At 41.6% G+C, this 19,875-nt stretch overlaps 1 protein-coding gene and 1 long non-coding RNA gene across 8 annotated transcripts in view; one reads left to right on the plus strand and one right to left on the minus strand.

Moving 5' to 3' along the window:
• Positions 1–14,884, plus strand: part of LOC138149757 (uncharacterized) — a 51,972-nt gene extending 37,088 nt beyond the window's left edge. Inside the window, exons 2-4 of the long non-coding RNA XR_011165414.1 lie at positions 11,506–11,656; positions 14,146–14,235; positions 14,556–14,884. This is a non-coding gene — a long non-coding RNA (uncharacterized lncRNA). The remainder of the gene's footprint in view (positions 1–11,505; positions 11,657–14,145; positions 14,236–14,555) is intronic.
• CHST10 (carbohydrate sulfotransferase 10) overlaps positions 8,028–19,875 on the minus strand; it is a 62,678-nt gene continuing 50,830 nt past the window's right edge. For all 7 annotated transcript variants that reach the window (XM_069073018.1, XM_069073017.1, XM_069073016.1 and 4 more), the window contains 3 exons: positions 15,552–15,786; positions 11,490–11,595; positions 8,028–9,797 (listed from right to left, as the gene is read on the minus strand). In XM_069073018.1, the coding sequence (XP_068929119.1) occupies positions 9,260–9,797; positions 11,490–11,595; positions 15,552–15,786 (879 nt within the window). In that variant the 3' untranslated portion in view covers positions 8,028–9,259. The remainder of the gene's footprint in view (positions 9,798–11,489; positions 11,596–15,551; positions 15,787–19,875) is intronic.

Here is a 19,875-nt window from a genome sequence, read left to right on the forward strand (position 1 = left end):
GGGGGGGGGGGGGGGGGGGGGGGGGGGGGAGGGGAGGGGAAGGGAGGAGGGAGGAGAGGGGAGAGGAGGGGAGGAAAACTGGAAATAAGTGATAGAGAGATAAACAAAAGTGGCTCTCTTCTTTGGGCCAGAGGAGATGGAGAACAAAGAGAATGTCTCATCAACCACTGCATTGCTTTGACCTGATCAGTTCCTTGGATTCCATCTGGTCAGCCATTCTCCAATGCCCTCTCCCGATCACCAGGATGGTCCCAGGGAGGTTGTTCTTGGACCCCTGTTAGTCTCTCAGAGCCTCTGTTTCTTGGCCATCACAATCACTGCTTCCTCTAGATCACAGGTTCTCAAATTGTTTTGTATCTTGAATCCCTTTGACAATCTGGTGAAGTCATGGAACTATTCTCCGAATAATGTTTTTAAACAATTGGAGGAAATAATAAATTACAGTTAGTGGTTAGGAAAATAAAAATGTCATTTTCTTTTCCCTTCCAAGTCCATGAAGCTCCTGAAATTTATTCTGAGATCTGTGAACCAGATAGCTCTTGTTCTGGGACAAAATTGGAGACCACTCTTGGTGTGGCTACTTGGTCTTAGTATAAGAAAAATTGGAATGGGGGCGGGAACTGAACCAAGAAAATCTAGCTTCCTGTGAAGAGAGGGCACTTTAGGGTAACACTATAGGAGAATAGTAAAACCAGGGCCCAAATTTGAGTGTAGATAGGTAGATTGGAAACGTATGAGCAGAAAAACGGATGGACCAATCCTGTAGTGAGTGCAAAGAATAGATGATGGAGAATGCAAGTGGTACCCGCTGAATGCAAAAGATTTAGGGAAAAGCCATTATCTATCCAGTTGGGTGGATATAGATCTTTATTGGGGATTTTTTTGAAGCTTTGGCCAAGTATCTCCCAGGATAAGACACATGGGTGAATTGTGATACCCACTATTGGAGTGGGTACCTATATCAGGATCATAGATGCACAGAGGGATAATGGAGTGAGGAAACATGGAGTGAGAGAAATGGAATGGTTGGAGGTTGTCATCAGAGTAGAATTTTCATGTATAGACTCTTTGAAGCAGATGATGGCAGTGAGGATATAAAGAATATGGCATATAAACAGATGGCATGATCTCGGGAGGATTTCATGGTTCAGGACTTTAGATAGAATGGCCTCCAAATGAAAAGAGGACAGCTAAAATGAGAGAGAAGTCCAAAGAAAAGAAAGGTCTTTTAGCACAATTCAATTTGATTCACCTCTTATTTAAGCACCTACTTTGTGCAATATATAAGACCAAATTAAGAAGGATTCAAAGATTAAGCCTCTATATTCAAGGACCTCATGTTTTATTTAGGGGAGAGGATGGGAAGAGCTGCAATATGACCATACAGTAGTTCTCCAGTTTGTTGGTCTCAGGACTCCTTTATACTCTTAAAAATTATTAAGGTCCCAAAACTAGCTGTGTGACCTTGGGCAAGTCACTTAACCCCAACTGCCCTCCAAAAAAACAAAAACAAAAAATTATTAAGGTCCCCGCACAGAAGCTTTTGTTCATGTGAGTTATATCTATCTGTATTTACCAAATTGGAAATTAGGTCGGGGTGTACAGGGTGTTCAAGGAGGGATAGCACCTCTGGTGGAGGGCTTCCCATCTACCTTTGGTGTCTACCTGGCCCTCAGCTCTCATCTGGGGCTTTAAGAAGCTACAGCAATATACTGGCCATACCCCAGTAAAACTATCTTGCCAGATGGGCTAAACCAGGGTAAGGATAACGGACAGACCCCAAACCTGTCAGAGTTAGGGGGTGTCTGTCCCCAGCAAGTGAAGACTTTCCCTGGCTTAATGGGCAAATGAGAACAATTAATGGCCACGAAAGCAGCTGAAGCAGGTGCTGTGTAGCACTTGGAGCTCCATAGGTCATCCAGGGAAGGAAGCCATTCTGACTTTGTCTTAACATTGGACTTTGATGGCTCAGGAAGAGAGAGTGAAGCTGATGACTTTGTGCAATGCTGCGTCACTTAAATCCAATTCACACAAGATTCGAGCAGCAGGGTCTTGGACACTGATCCTGTTTGAAAATGAAGACAAACAACACCATATTAGAAATTTAAAATATTAGTATTATTATGAAAATAGTTTTGACTGTCTGGTTCCCCTGAAAGGCTCTCAGGAGTTCCTGGACCACACTTTGAGAACCACTGATATAATATAAGGCAGGATGCAATGGTGTAAAGGAAAGATCTAGGCAAAGTGTCCAGGAAAATTTGATCAGGGGAAAGAATATTTTGGGGCATGGGGGAAGAAACCAGGGATAGCTTCATGCAAGTGATACATACACTTAACCTGAAAGGCAGATGGAGACAATGAAAAGTGGTGACAAGGAGGAAGTCCATTCCAGGAATGGGAGAGTCCAGTGAATTCGTTTCCCCAAATCTCCTTCTGACAGCCACATCTGCTGGGCCATTCTGGAGGCAGAAGGCATGTCCTGCTTGAGAGCACCCAGAGAGTCTGAGGCTAAGTGGTACAATAGATAGAATAGTGAACTTGAAATCAGGAAGACCTGAGTTCAGATCCTGCCTCCAGATACTTACTAGCAATGTGACCCTGGGCTAGGTAGGATGTAACATTCTTTTAGGTTAAAAAGAAAATCACAAGGTATGTGTAGAACCTATATTGAATTGCATGTCACCATGGGTGGGGAGGGGGATTGTGGAACTGAATGCAATAAACTAAAAGTCAATAAATAAATAAAAATCACAGACGCTTGCATTTTCCTCTCTCTCTCTCTCTCTCTCTCAAATGTGTGGGTGGGATAATTGACAAGGCCCACCCACTGGAAATGAGCACATATACACAAAGGGGCAGAGTCAGCATTCACAGGGCCCTATTTAGGGACCCTGGAGGTTATCTAGACTAACCTCTTCCAAAGAAGGGTAAAAGTGATAAAAGCCAGAAGGCATGTGCTTGAAAGGAGAAGAGATTACTGAGGGACTGCAAAGGGACATCTGCAAATGCCATGGGGAGCAGAGTATGGACTCCTCCTCCTGGCTCGCTCCTGGCACAGACAACGTTAAATATTTAAATCTGGAAATTGCCTTCCCTGACTCAAAAGCCCTTTTCTGGAGACAGCTAGGCTTGCTGCTTCTGCTCTTTTTTCTTTTAAAACAGGACTTGCACATTGTTTCACCGCTGCTATCTGGGGAACTCCCACAGGCCACACTGTCTGCCATCCTCTTTGGGCTCTGCCTTCCTCTGCTTTCCCTTTTCTCCTCATTCTCTCCACCAGATTTACTCACTGCTGTTGTATCTTATTAATGTGGTGGCTCATTCAAGGGCCTCTACCCCCATCAGACTTAACAGCATTAAACGTTCTCCAGTTGGGACAAAGATGGACTGACTTCTCCTTTGACCATGGTTGTGTGTAAGGTGGCATGGATTCAATTCGATACTGGGAGCCAGGCCAGGATCCTGGCCATCAACACTGGCTCTGGGCTTCTGCTAACCTGATGAGAGTAGCTTGTAAACAGCCCCACTGCACTTGGTCTGTGCTGACATGTCATTATGCAACCACGGTTAATGTCCGCTTAGGAGCTTATGGTTGGCATGATGCCTTCTCTGTGTGATCACAGGTCAGTGAATGCGGAATGCTGGGGGTGCTGCATAAAAGGCGGGTGCTTCCCCAAGCCCCTGTCTCAGCCACTGCCAGGAGACATGAGAAAGGGCCCATGCTTCCCCAACCCCCTGTAATGCTTCCTCACCTGTCCCAACCTGCCTCCATTGAGAATAAAGTCATATGAGCCTCTTACCCATGGTCTCCACTGCTGTTCATAATCTGCCCTGATCCACTGTGCCTGCAGGGAGCTGAGGAGCTCCTGTCTAACAATGGCTGATGAGACAATTCTCCTCTTATGTTTGCAAGGAATTAAACTTGGTGGATGTCATTAGAATGATGACACTTCAATAGTAACTTATTCCTGTCTCCATGAAAGGCTAACCAGCATAGGTCATCGCACCAAATGTGTGTGTGAAATGTGTATGTCTATGTGCATATACACACATATGTATCAACATCATATCAGAAAGCATATCATATAGTATAATGGTGAATGATGTTGGGGTCTTGGAATTCTTCTTCCCTTTACCTTTCAGTAACTACCAAGGCCTACCTTGTAAAAAACTCCACAGTCGGGAAAGAGGCAGAATTGAATCCTAGAATGTTGTAGTGAGAAGGAATCTGGGAGAATCCCATTCGATGCCCCCATCTCATACCTAGAGATAGAGGCCCCTTATGGGAATGCCCGGCAGGCACAGACACTTACTAAATGTTTATTCAATCGAATGGATGGATTAAAGACTTAAGTAAAGGGCCCTTGGAAGTCATCTGGCACGGTCCTTTTCTAGATGAGAAAACTGAGACCTACAGAGGCTAAAAGCAATTTGCCCAAGGTAAGAACTTCGTCCTTTTACTTTGTGTAGGGCCAACATGTACCAGTAACTAGACAAGGGAAAGGGCTGATGTGTCAGTCGGAGACAGGAGAAAGGGAACCAAAAATCCAGGCTGGGTTGATAGGAGGATGTTTGCAAAGATCTGAGATAAGCCAGACTGAGATAAATGGAAAGGCAAGCTTTGGGGCAAGGACACAAACCTGTGGAGGATTAGGACTCATAAGGCATATAAGGGAGCTGAACATATGATATGGCAGCTGGACTTCCTAAAACTGAAGGTCACAGCAACTTGCATCTCCCTCCCAATTCCTCAAATTTGTGGGCGTAATATAGACAAGGCCCACCTGGACCTTCTCTGGACTGGTCCCTCACTGGGCCATGAGCACACATACTAAGCAGCAGTTAGCATTTACAGGGTCCTATGGCGAGTTCAAAGGGCAGCTAGTGGCACAATGGATAGAGTGCTGGACCTGTGGTCAGGAAGATCTGAGTTCAAATCTGGTCACAGACACAAGCTGTGTGACCCTGGACAAGGCACTCAACCCTGTTTGCTTCAGTTCCCTCCTCTGTAAAATGAGCTAGAGAAGGAAATGGCAAACCACTTGAGTTATCTTTGCCAAGAAAACCCAAAATCAGGTTACAGAGAGTTGATTATGATTGAAATGTCTGAACAATTTGGAGTTCAAAGGGACCTTAGAGGTTATTTAGGCCAACTTCCTGATAAGAGGCAGTGTGGATCAGGTGGGTAAGAATGCTGGACTTTGAGTTAGGAAGATGTAGGTTCAAATCTCAGGTGACTATTAAGCTATGTAACCCTGAGCAAGTCACCTTATTCCAGCCTCAGTTTCCTGATCTGTAAAACAAGGAGGAGTGGGTAGTAATAGCAGCTGCTTAGAGTTGTTCCAAGGATCAAATGAGATAATGTTTATTAAAGTGCTTTGCTGATCTCAAAACTTTAAAAGCAAGTTAGCTATCCTTTCACAAACCCCAGACTTGTCTTCCAGGACTGTGTTAAAACTCTCAACGCCCTCCCCCAACATGCATTATGATCATAGAGTTAGAGTCGGAAGGGACCTTACAGACCAACAAAGCCAATTCTTGTCGTTTTACAGATCAGTTAACCAAGACACTGAAAGGTTTAGTGCAGAAGTTCCCAAACTTATTTGGCCTACTGCCTCCTTAAAAAAAAATTACTCAGCACCTCCTAGAAACCTACTTTCTTTAATCCTTTAATGTTTTTTTTATCTAATTGCCTCATTTAAAAAAATAAAATGTTTTTTTAAATGACGCACCTTAAATTTAATAATTTATTGTAAATATGTTTTTTTCTTGCATTGAAATTTTGATGACACAATATTGTGTCATGTGACTTATAATGTCATATTGTAAACAAGTCATTACACACGCATACTCCTGCTGATGCATGCCGGACTTCTCCACGATGTTCATCATGCTCTCCTGCTGACATTTGTTAAAACCTGTTAGCAGACTTGACCGCTGATAGGTTCTAACTTGATTTTTATGTGATAATTTGGAAAATAATGTCATCACTATGACTTTAACTCTGTTACCCAAGAGATGAAACATATACAAATGGGTTTTCAAAATTTTCTTATCTTCTCTTTTTTTCCTCATGCTTCCACCACCCCCTTATTTTAATTCAACACCCCCAGTTGCCTCTGAAGTTACTACTCCACCCACTCCACCACCTCCCCTCCTTACTATATCCTCCAAGGGGCAGTATCTCCCACTTTGGGAACCTATGGTAGGGCGAAGGCCCTGCCACAGAGTCACACAGCTAATCAGGGTGCAATAAGGATTTGAACTCAGATTGCCCTGACCTCCAGTCCAGGGTAGTCCCTCACTACACTAAGTTGCTTCTCACAACATGTATTTATTAAGCCCCTAGCTGGGTGCTTTATCTATAACAGACAGTGATCCCAATAAGTATTTGATGAAGATGACACCCAAGGAAGTTTCTAGATCTTGGCATCAGACCTCTCCCTATCACAGGGTTGACCATACATTCCTCTAAGCAAACTCCCTGCAACTCATGGGTTTGAAGAGCTTTGCCTTGAACAGATATGGCACAGGAATATTTTGAAGAGGAATTCTTGTGTTGGATTAGGGTAAATTGCTTGGCCAACAAAGGTTCAGCATTTAGAACATCATTACACAGCTGTGTTTAAGGTAGCAGGCAAGGTATTCAAAAATATCCCCTAGGTCATTTTAGAAAGAAAAGTCTATCTCTTGTTTTTATTTATTTTTTTTATTAGGACTAACCTTAAGGCCTTAATTCACAATAACATTATTCACATTGTTACATTTTAAGTCAGCAAAGAGGTAATCTATCAAGTCATTAGGTCTGAAATGTATTCAACAATGAACTTGGCTAAGACTTAGAAAAATAACTCGAAGGTTGCATCCTTTACACATCGGTTAAGCACTAACAAGTCTATGATTCTGTAATGGCATCTGTCAAAAACAAAAAATGGCCACACCACAGCACTTAAGCTTTTGCTGCTCTACACCCGCCTGTAACAACAGTCAGTTAAGCACTCCTCCCTTGGACCAATTAGTGTGTCAAGATGTGTCTGGAATGATGTTCAGCTCTTATGTTACCTTTTTCTGAGCTGCAGCACCTATCAGGTTTGGCACATATTTGAAATCTTATTTTCCTTTCCTATTCTCAAGGATTGAGCCCCTTTCTTGCTTCCATGGGATGCCATCAGGATAAATTGTGTGGCTGGTTGTAAAGATCATGGAACCCTTTTGAGCTGGAAGGGACCTCAGAAACTACCCAGTCCAACCCCTTCAGTTTACAGATTAGGAAACTGGGACCTATGGAAGTCAAGTGACTTATCCAAAGTCACACAGAATTTGAACCCGGGTCCTTTGACCCTAAATCCAACAATTTTTCTTTACATCACCCACCTTGCTGCCTGGACCTCTCTTGCCATCATTGGTATCATTTTATATACTTATATATTGTACACAAATACACAGTATTATTCAAAAGGCAGGTTGCAGAGAAGATATTGAGAAATACCCCCAAACAGTCAACCAGACAGCATTTGCAGCTAACCTCCAGACTGCACTGCACCTGAGCTTTAATTGATTTCTTTCTACCAGGCTCATACCACTGTCATCAGTCTTTGAAGTAACAAGTGGAAGGGAGAGGAGAGAAAGAGAGAGAGGCATAGAGAGGTAGAGAAAGGAGGAGAGAGAGGGGGAGGGGAAAGAAAGAGAAAAGAGAGAGGGAGAGAGGGAGAAAGAGAGAGAGAGAGAGAGAGAGAGAGAGAGAGAGAGAGAGAGAGAGAAGCTGCCATCTCAACAATATGAAAGTCAAGACTTATTTTGCTACTTCACATACTAGAGAGAATCTCCTTCCCTTTTTTTAAACTCCAGCTTCAGATGGAATAGCATATGGTTCATGTGTGAGGGCTTTGCCCTTATTTCTTTAAATGGTGGCAATGGTACGATCTGATCAGATTCTACTCCTTCCCCTCCAATACCTAGAGGGAGACTGATACACCAGGGGAAGGTCATCCTCTGCCTGTTGCCTCTTGCACCTCAGGGGTCTATTTTGATACTGCTAAAATTGTTAACGACAATCTTACCCCACGAGGGGCCAGCAAACAAATGGACGTTGCTGGATTTTATTGCTGGTGAACTCAAACTCACTACTTTTAGAAATGGAAGTAGAAGCCATGGTCCCGCTCTAGGGCATTTTGCCAGGATCCAAGGCAAGGACAATGGATAACATCCCTGCCTCCTTCCTCCTACACTGACATGCAGGCCTAGGACCAAGACAGGCACCTTGGAATGAATAGTAGGAGACCCTACCAAGCACCCTGTACTGTGCTGCCCCTGTTCAGAGCAGGGCATTCAAATATTGGCTGCTAATGAGTAGAGTGTCAGGATGGTATTTATTAAGCCCAGAACAAAACCAGACTTCAAAATTCCAAAGATTTTAAAAAAATCATCCTAAGCTTTCCTTAATGCCTACAAAGAATTGCCCTTTTAAGAGAGGAAGACTGCACACCCTCCCTTTCATCTTAAACAATCAAACACTATGAACTTTGGAATTCTTGGATGGGATCAGGTAAACTGCTTGGCCAGCAAGAGGCTCAGCATTTAGAACATCATTACACAGGTGCGTTTTCTCCATTAAGAAAACCTCCTGAAGTGGCTCTTTGGATATAACTGAATTGAAGTAGGGGAGGAATCAAATTCTCTCCAATGTGATTATGAAAAAACAACAAAAAAAGAATCTTTCCTCAGTTTTTATAGAAGTAAAAAGAAAAAAAAATGAAACCCAGAGGTATAATTTTATCGTCAAATTTTAGTCTTTACAATTTTCACAGCCTGTTAACTTCGCTATTCTTCCTGTCAGCACTAGGTACCATTACTGGCCACTCACAAATGACAATTCCACCTACAGTCCATTAATTCATTAGTTATTAAGTCTTTCTCTTCGACTGCTGTCCAAAACCACTCTTAAAATTGTGTTATTCTCCTCCCCTGCCCTCCCCCTTTGCAGATTAAATTCTTCTTTTTGTTCCTGGGGGGAATGGAAGGCCAGGGATGCCCTGGTTACCCTGGTGCCACTCAAGGCCCCTTATGTACAAGTGAAGGATGGTTACTAAGAGGGGTTCCATTTCATATGCCAAACTGCTAACAATTGGCCAATGGTTATCAGCTGGGAATTTTAGAAAATGAAGGTACAGTTCAGGAAATCAGTTCTGGATTCAGGTACACAGCTGGATACCCCTGGATTTAAGGAAGACACTTCTTTCTTCGTAGGTCCCAGTCATCAGTTTAGCAAAAAATCTGGCTTCTGATACCCAAAGAGCTTAAAGTCTCCTTCAAAGCGTGCATATAGACGGCGTATGTCTCTTTTGCTTACTCCCAAGAAGTAGTGTTCCACCTTGGTCTTGTTATACATAGTAATGCCTGACGGAATTGTTGGGTAAGATACTAGATGGTCAACCCCAGCTTCCTTCAGGATATATGGAACATCTTCCTCCAAGGTCTCATGGTGTCCAATCACGTTGTAGTTTATTTCACAGGGTGCGCAGAGTTCTACATATGTTACCCAATGAATGATGTGGTCCCCAAACTGAAGATCCAACCACCTATGGTTTGGATCCCCCAGGTAACGCACAAAGTCCTCGAACTGAAGACCCTTGGTTTCTGTTCGATTCCTCCTATATTTTCTAATGATGCCAGGAGCAATCTCATGCCGATACCAAGGTTCAAACCTAGGGTTATGTACAAACTTGTCCTTAAAGGCAGAAATGAGTCTTTCAAAAGGATCTCTTACAATAAAAAATTTGAAGTATGATTTCAAGCTAAAGAAGAAAGAAGAAAACAAAGGAAAAGTCAATTACTGCAGGAATGAGGATAATTTTTATAGTAATATGGTGAAGAAAATTCTGTTTAACCCTGTTTTATAGTTTCAAAATGAAGGAATTAGAATGTTGATTACATTGTCTGCCATTTTATAAGGTAGTTTGAGCTACCTAAAAAAGAGAAGGGAGGAAGAAAAGACAAAGCGACTTAGAATGAGTAGCAGAGTATAGCAATGCCCTTGATAAATATTCGTTGTTTAGTTTCATGAACCTGTACTTCAAATAGCTGCTAAGTATGAATTGGACAGCTAGGTGGCTCAGTAGAGTGCCAGGGCTGGAGTCAGAAAGTTCTGAGTTCAAATCTGGCCTCAGACACTCACTAACTGTGTGACCCTGGACAAGACGCTGTTTACCTCAATTTCCTCATTTGTAAAATGAGCTGGAGAAGAAAATGGCAAACCACTCGAACCTTTGCCAAGAAAACCCCCAACAGGATCACGAAGAGTTGAATACAACTGAAAATGACTAAACAACAACATAAACTGGACAGGATGAAAATTCTTGAAAAACACGGCTCCTTGGAAGGTGGAATATTTAAGGAAATGGTGCTCCTCGCTGTTAAGTTAGTGACAGCATTGTTAGCGATTCTTTTCTCCCCTTCACCATTATTCTAACTGGGGTCAATCCCAATTTACAAGTAAAACTAACCAATTTCAATATTGATCTGAATATAGGCTGGGCCCCTAAAATTAGATCTCTTTGAAAGAAAGAAAAATGTAGAGGTATACTGAAGAAGAACACTAGGTGTTATTCAAGTCTGAGTCAGGGAAAAAAGGTAATGTATATTTGAAGGAACTTAGTATATGGTATTATCTACACAAACAATTACAGTTCGCTTTATAAAAAAGGATGGCCATGTTTATTTAACATATCCCCAGTCTTTCAGTTATATCTATGTAATATAAGTCTAATTTTGGGGGGTATGGATTCCTCTGATTCCTCACCACAAATCACCTGGTAGGAGCTTTCGACACAAATAACAGCAGCAACACGTTAGAAATAGTGGGAAAAGCTTGTACATAGTTGCCCGGCAACTAAGACTATCAACAAATTTTATAAATGGATTTATTTAACACAGATTATATAAATGAAAATTGGCTGCAATATTTAAGGAATTTTCAAATGTTCCTAAGATCTAAATTAAAAAAAAATATTTGGTTACCAAAGAACAGGTTATGTCAAAATTCTCTGAAGTTCGTAGAATAAGAAAAGCAAACATTTTAGACAGTTAGAACCTGGTCATATAAAAGAGGCACTGTCACATCAAAACCACTTTTGCTAAGGTAGGTTTTAGATCACTGAACATTCTGGCTCTGATCACAATGACAACTTGTGATTTTACAGATCATCCATTTTGTTTTTTTTATCATTTACATAATTTTATGTAAAGTTTGGCTCACTAGGGAATAAATACCTTAATTAATAATGGAGCAGGAAGGGGAAGGATGATGATTCCTTACTCATGGACAACCTTTGTGCCCCAAATATTACAAGGAGTTTTGAATGAGTGGCCAACAAGGAATTTTTTTTTTTTAATGAAGACTGGTTTTAACCGTATTTTGGGAAGTGAATGTTAGTCATTTTTCTCTTGACTCTGACACCTCTCTCCCTTGATTAGGAAAAATCTCTTACCGTTTCTGAATTTCAGAGTCACTGAAAGAAGACAAACGTGGCAGGCCATTTTTTTCATGGTCGTGGACCACATTTTCTGGGATCTCTTCAATAGAAGGAAAACCTCCTGGGAAGCAAACAGAGAGACAACCCGCTAAGACAAGACTCTTCCTTCCAATGAAAAAAAGGTGACCTAGCCACAAAGACGACCCTAATTCCCTTTTCCCTTTCCTTTTAGCAGATTGTGTACAATCAGTTGGGAAAGAGACTAAATACCCTTAGAGATTTAAATCTATTTACTTCTGGAGGGAGAAAGGGGATAATTCCTGCCTTGGTCTTTACTTTTCTTATTTGCAGCATAAGGAAGAATGCTTAGTGACTTCCCAGGGATACTGGATAGTACAACCAGGAGATGATAACCCAAGCTGGCACACAGAGGGCCATCACAGAGCTGGTTCTAAGTGCCCTGGGTGGGATCATCTCAACAAGCTCTCCAGGTTATTTCTGGAATGTTGGGGGAGACAGTTACTCCTGGCAACTCTATTCACGGACTCCTCTGGCCAGTTTTCTCTCTGGAGGATTTTGCTAACCTATCATCACCAGCCCTGGAGAGCTTTCCTGCTGCATCTACAAGTCTAGCTAGGGATTTCCGGTTAGTCATCTTGTCACTAAGTCATCTATCACTCCAGCAGCAGTGATGCTGAACAGATCCGAAATTAACAAGATGAGAAAAAGTTTTAAATAACCCAGTAGTCAATTGGGGAGGGGGGTGTCGATTACAAACGAGGGGAAAAAGTGTGAAAAGTTTTGATGAATCTGGGACCTGTAATGAATTTAAACTGGGTTAAATCCATAATTAAAGGGTAATTGCTAGTTATATAATTAAGGACCTTCTATTCAGTTTCTAAAGTGCTGTAGTGTTTATATTGGCCCAAAATAGTAAAAACCTGCTACAATATTAGCTCTGAGCCCATATTGACAGAAACAGCAATGTAGACATTGGTGGGGAAAAGGACATGACTTCCGAACAGAACGTATGAGCCAGATTCTTCCCCTATTTGTTCTTCCTTGAGTAGATGCTTACATAGCTTAAAAAACTTGTGTAATACTGATAGCTAGCACTTACAGAAAGCTTTAAGGTTCACAAAGTGTTTTATAGATATTAACTCATTTAATCCTCACAACAACCTTAGGGGGTAGTGCTTATGATCCCCATTTTACAGATGCAGAAAATGGGGCTTGGGAAGGTGAAGTGATTTCCACTCAGCTCACTTAGCTGAGACTCAGAATTCAAACTCAGATCTTTCTGACTCAGGTGTAGAGCCTTAGTTACAGTGCCTGCCAACATGTCTCTGATTCTACACAGGAAAGACACCAAAGGGGAATAAATTACAGTGAACATACTGAAAGGTTTTTAACCAATTCTTTGTTACCCCTCTAAAACTTTCTCAGTGTTAGCTCTCCCCTGTAAATTTATAGTTTAAAGGCCTTCAGTTTTCATCATGGACAAGTAGAGAGAGTGCCAGATGTGGCATCAAGAAGAACTGAGTTCAGGTCAGCCAGGTAAGTGCAGTAGATAGAGAGCCCTGGCCCTGTAGTCAGGAGGACCTGAGTTCAAATTCAGTCTCAGAAACTTACTAGTTTGACCCTGGGCAAGTCACTTAAGCCTGATTGCTTCCCAAAGAAAGACCTCAGTTCATATCCTGACTCTCACACTTCTTAGCTATGGTCCTAGAATCTCTCCATGACTCAGTTTTCTGGTCTATAAAATGTAGATAATAACACTTATAGAACCCACCATACAGGGCTGGTAAACATATGGAAATAATATTAGATTTAGATTAAGAGAACCTGGATTTGAATCTGAGTTCTATCCCTGACTTACCTGTGTGACCCTAGCAGGTTCATTCTGTGAATCTAATCTTCTGCATCTGTAAAATGAGAGGGTTTGGAATGAGAACCCCAATGGCCCTAAGTCTCTGATCCTATGAATCTTCCCTTGACAATCCAATCATTGCCTGAAGTCCTGTCTGTTTTATGATTATTGTATCATAGATTAAGAGGTGGATGAGACCTCTACAGACCATCAAGACCCCTAATTTTACAGATGGGGAAACTAAGTCACAGGGCAATTAAATGATACCTTAGAGATAGGGTCATAAAGCTAGGAACTGTTTGAGGCAGGATTATTTTTTTTTTTGGAGGGGGGAAGGCAAGGCAGTTGGGGCTGTGACTCACCCAAAGTCACACTGCTAGTGTCAAGTGTCTGAGGCTGAATTTGAACTCAGATCCTCCTGATTTCAGGCTCGGTACTCAATTCACTGTGCCACCTAGCTGCCCCAAGGCAGGATTCTAAACCAGGTCTTCCCCATTCCAGGCTCATGCCCCTCACTCCCCAAATCCTCTGTGTAAGTGTCCTGTATAGGCTTGCTTATTCACAAGGTACAGGATGCTATGAGAAATTATTTCAAGCACAACTCCAAGCAGCTATTCATTTTTTGTCTTACGTAGTTCTGTGCAAATTAGTCATCTATTTTTGTTCACTAACTAAGATTCCTGCCCCTGTAAGTGGATGTTTACTTCTTCACAATGCTGTGACTCATGCTACCCTGGCATACTTAGGGAGACATTTTTATACACTCATTGTCTTAGACGCACATTGCAATTTCATTTTCAGATTGCTAGATTGGACACGCTGCCAAAATACTCATTCGGGCTTTTATGCAACATATCTCTTACACTGATGATGAACTTTACGACTGAAAGGGTAAGTGCTTTCATTTTTCTCTTTCTATTCTTGTCCTGCTTTTTTTTTTAAATGCAAATGACCTAAAACATTTAAAGTAACCTACCTATGGAGACTTCAATCAAGATTTAGTAGAGAAGGCCTAAAAAATTGCCTGAGGTACAGACATTGAATGACTTATCAAAGGTCACAAAGTTATGGGAGGCAGGATTTGAACCTAGATCTACTGACCTCAAAGAAAGCTCTTTGTCTGCCATATCACGGCCTCAAATTAGAAACTAAGCTATATAAATAATAGGTTGGACGATGGAGAAATAAAACATTTGTTTCTCTTTTTCTAGGGCTGCCATTGCTGTTTATTTGAAATGTGCTCCTTTCAGAGATGAAGGAATGCAATGGATTGAGGGAACAATTTCCCTGAGTTATAGAAGGGAATATGTGTGTATTTTAAACAAGCAAATTCATGAAGCCTTGAAAGAGAGGCTAGCAAGCCCACTGTGTGGTATATAAGGGCACTGCCATTAAGTCAGCTTGTTCTCAAATGAAGTCCCACTTTTGTCAGCAGAAAGAGTGTGTGGACTCTTTACACATCAAGAGGATGAGGCAGATGCATAGTAGGAGGTTAGAATGATTCTTTATGTGTGAAGCACTTGGCATGGGGCTTGGCACATAGTTGGAGCTTAATAAATGATTGTTTCCTTCCTCTCCTTCTCATGCCCTGTTCATGTGCAAACAATGTCTGCAGATGGAGAACTAAGCAGGTTTTAGCCTCATTGTAAGCCCTGATTTCAAACACAGACAGCAGAATGTGGTGAAGGTCATCTCTCACAGGTATGGAGGAAACATCTGTCATGAGAAATAGAGTGATTCTGACAGGTTAGCTTGCCCACCTCATAACTGCAATAGAGACTGACACATGCCAAATTGAGCAAATCCAATGAGGCAGAAAAAACTGATCACTGACCGATCTAGTCAGGCTGCCTGAGGTCAAGATTTATCTTGGTTTTCCCATGTAATGAGATAACGTCTATTTAAAATACTACAAATATGGGTGCCAGCTCTTAGTATCATTCAGACAAACTAGCCTTGGATGTATCCTTTTAAAGAACAATTATAACACATTAGTGTCTAAAATTAATCTCCAACCAGTTAAAAATAGTTTTAAGCATAAACAGGAGGGAAAATAGAAATATCTTCAAGGCTGTCCTTGTAGTAGAGAACATTTCTTAAGAAACTTAAAAGATTTTCCCTCTGCTTTTTCCTTTCCTTCCCATGTCCCTCTCTTACCCAAACCAGACATACCCACATCAATCCAGACATGAAGGCCCCTCACATACCATTTAAAACAATCAGAACTTTTTTCCACTGTGTATTGCCCACTTTGGGAGTCTGACAGAAGAGAATCTTGTGTTTGTCACAGACAAATATTCGGTCTAAGACAAACTTTGAGACTGTGGTGTGTGAGAGATTCCTCAGAGCTGCATCTCGGCAGACGTTTCTGAGTAGTTCCAGACGTTCCATGTGGACCATGGGCTGGTTAAGTCGGTTTCCAGAAAGCACTTTTCCAGTTGGCTGAAGATTTAAAATAAGGCAAATGAGACACAAGAACTTGAACTCAGAAAACATGAGGTGTAGTCTGGAGATATGGCAAATGACTTAGGAAATGGAGGTCGTAGAACTAAGCCTACTGCTCCTAGGATCATAGATTGAAATCTGCTCCTTTCAAGATTCACAGATTTAGAGCCCTTTCAAGGGACCTCTAAAGTCATCTAGTCCAGTCCCCTTATTTTCCAAATGAGGAAATTTAGGCCTAGAAAGGGTAAGTGATTTGCCCAAGGCAGCACAGTTAATAAGCATCAGGGGTGGGATTTTAACTCAGCAGGGTCCTCTGAATTGAGAGCCAGTGCTCTCCCTGCTGTTCCTGATTACTTCCTGAAACGGCATGCCCATTACAAGCAGGACTCTACTCTCAGCACGCCTGGCTGCGTGCTTGCTCTAGTAGGGCCTCATTCATCACCTTTCTTGACATCAAGTTAAGAGGATGCTGAGTCATAACTGTGTGTGTGTGTGTTTTTGTTTGTGCATGTGTGTGCGTGCGTGCGTGCGTGTGTGTGAGTGAGTGTGAACAAGAGAGACATACAGAGAGAGGGAGGGAGGGAGAGACAGACAGACAGACAGACCGATAGAGGGAGAAGAAGGGCCCTACTTGCCATTCCATGTGAGCCTTCCTCTTTACCTCACAATGTACTTGGGCAAATGGATGAGGCATTATGATTTCCTGAAAGCACAGGAATCTTTTCATTCAGAAATTGCAGTACTGTATGCTGTGCTTATTTCATTCCCCACCCCAATCCCCAGTTCTTCAGGTGTTTGTGACTCTATAATTCTGAATTTAAGTGCTTAGGGCAAACTAAAAACCAGGGTCCGTCTCTATCTGACAGCGAACTGGGGACATGATCTGGGGGATACATGTCAAATCAGTGGTGTTTTGGTAAATATTGAATAATTACCTCTTTAAAAATATGCATGATGCACTTTTAAATTTAATCTTCATCACTGTCTTCTTCATCACTTCCTTAATCTTATCAACAAAGCAACCAATCAAGATCTATTGGTATTTGTTGATTTCCAAGGTGTAAAGGCTCACCCTGAAAGTTTAACAATTGGATCTCATCCTCAAGCTGGCTCTCGCACACCCCCACATCAATTTCTATGACAACAAATGCCTCTGTGACAGAAATATTTTCAAACCTCATGTATTGCAAGCAGTATTTAGTGAAACAAAATCCCAGTAAGAAAAAAGTATTTGGACAGCTCCTTAGGTTTCGAGGGATCTAAACCTCATTCTCTCTGTCTCTGTCTCTCATAGTAACCTGAAGCAAACAGCTATCTTTCAATAATGCTAGGTAAAGACTTTTAATTTTAGGATACATTCTTAAGATCTCTTTAAAACCAGATAAAATGTGTCTGTCTCTTCAGTGTTTAGCAGTGTTTTGAACACAAAAGCAAACCACTGAGCACATATTTGTTTTAAGGGCAGCTAGGTGGCACAGTGAATAGAGTGCCAGCCCTGGAGTCAGGAGCACCCAAGTTCAAATCCAGCCTCAGACACTTAACACAAAAGCTAGCTGTGTGACTGTGGGCAAGTCACAACCCCAATGGCCCCTCCAAAAAGCTATACATATATAGTTTTATTTGCAGATTTCAGGAAGAATAATTGGATGAACACAATAATGTGAACATAGAATATGAGAATTGGGACTGACCTTACAGCACATCTAGTATAACCCTTTGTTTTGGAGATAAGAAAACTGAATCTCATAGAAGTTCAATGACTTGTCTAAGTATGCACAGGTACTAATTCACTAATTTGAGCCCAGGTCCTAAAAGCTAGGTGGCATAGTGGATATAGCACTGGGCCTGAAATAAGGAAGACCTGAGCTCAAATCTGGCCTTAGACACTTACTGTGACTCTAGACAAATCATTTAACCCTTTTTACCTCAGTTTCCTCATCTATAAAATGGGCTGGAGAAGGAAATGGCAAACCATTTTAGTATCTTTGCCAAGAAAAATCCAAATCGGGTCACAAAGAGTTGAAAATAACTGAACAGCAAAACCTGTGACTTCAAATTGGATGATCTTTCTGTTGTGCCATTGCTGCCTCTTGCTAGAAATGATGCTTTTGATGGAGTACTTTGTAGCTGATGGTTAAATGGTCTGTATATGAGAAAGAACAGTTTAGTCCAATAAAGGGTTACCACCTTTTTAATAGGCTTTCCCTAGAAATAAAATGCAGTCAGCATGGAGAAACAGACTCCACAGTGACTGCCAGACAGCACTACTACATCTCTGATGATACAGAAAACAGATCCTGGGATAAATGTTACCACAGCATCTGGGCAATTCACCAATAGGTGGAAACCAAACCCAACTCCAAACGGTAATCCAAAGACCAACATCAAGAGCCAATTTTCAAAGCTAAGGAATTTCTAGTGGGGATACCCTTTCAGGCAGCTAGATGGGGATAAAACAGACTCCACTGGACCTGAAGTCAGAAAGGTCTGAGGTCAAATCTGGAGTTAGACATGAACTAGCTGTATGATCTTAGACAAGTCACTTACCTGCTGTCTGCCTCAGCTACCCCATCTATAAAATGGGGATAATAATAGCATCTATCTCCCAGGGTGGTTGTATGTATTAAAAGAAGGTATTTGGAAAGTGCTTTGTAAATTTTTAAAATGCTAGCTTTTTTTAAACTCCATCACCAGAAACTAAATATACAGATGGAAAAAGAACATATATCCTCCATAGTCACATTTCTCCTGCTCTGAAATGCTAGGTACAAAAGAGACTTAGATTAGATGTAATCCTTCAGTCATCCCTTAATGAAAAGACTGTTCCTTGTGTCCAAAGGAAGGAGAATATTCAAGCCAAGATATTTCTTCTCCCTTTGGGGGAGGTATCGTGGATGGTTAGCTCTACTAACCCCCATTTCATCAAAAGAAAACATATTACTAGTAATAAGTCAGTGGGGTTAGGAAAGGGCAAAGTTCAGCATTAGAGGATTCTGAGAATTGGATTAACCTGAGATCACATCTGTCTGGTGTCAAATTTATATCTAAATCAATCAATCCAGAAGCATTTATCGAGCTCCTGCAGTGTGCCTGCTAGGTAATACAGTGGAAAGACCACCTGGCCTGGAGTCAGGAAGATCTCAATTTAAATCTAACCTCAGACACTTACTAATTGTGTGACCCTGGGCAAGTCACTTCACCCTCTTTGCCTCAGTTTCCTTATCTGTAAAATGAGCTGGAGAAGAAAGTGGCAAATCACTCCAGTAGCTTTCTCAAGAAAACCCCAAATGGGGTCCTGCAAAGTTGGACACGACTGAAAGAACTGGACAACAATCAGCCTTCATACTATACATTGAACTAACTCAGTGATCTTAGAAAAACATGGACAGACTTTCACAAAATAACAAAGAGCAAAATGAGCTGAACTCTGAGCAAGTCACTCTTGGTGCCCTAGACAGCTTTCTATCATAGAGAACGTGCTGACCTGCATTAGTAAATAGAGTTTCCTCACCTGGGAGTTCCTTTTGCCAATGAAATCATAGGTTCAAGTCACTAAGTTTCTGTGATCCTGGGAGCACCCTTTCCTGTGATTATTCAAATTTCAATGATAATAATAATAATGATCGCTAACTTGGTAATAACCCTTAAAAGACGATAAAATACTTTACATACAATGGCCCCATCAGACAACGTAATAATAATGACTGACTTTCAGATTGTGCTTTTAATGTCTGCAATAGGGAAGGTAGTTGGCTCAAAAGATGAAGTGTGGGGTCTGGATGAAGAGCCAGAAACAGCTGAAAAATGACTCAACAACAACAGAATCTTTAGGAGACTGAACTGTTCTGCCCTTTAAATATCTATCAAGTTGGGGCAGCTAGGTGGTGCAGTGAATAGAGCACAGGCCCTGGAGTCAGGAGGACCTGAGTTCAAATCTGGCCTCAGACACATAACACACACCCACACAAACTAGCCATGTGACCTTAGGCAAGTCACTCAACCCCAATTGCCCTTTCTTCCCCCATCCAAAAAGCAAAATACACACACACACACACACACACACACACACACACACACACACACACA

Source organism: Petaurus breviceps, unplaced genomic scaffold (genome assembly GCF_028583685.1).
Source record: "Petaurus breviceps papuanus isolate PSGF00001 unplaced genomic scaffold, PetGlider_PUasm1.0 90849, whole genome shotgun sequence".
NCBI classification, from domain to species: Eukaryota; Metazoa; Chordata; class Mammalia; order Diprotodontia; family Petauridae; genus Petaurus; species Petaurus breviceps.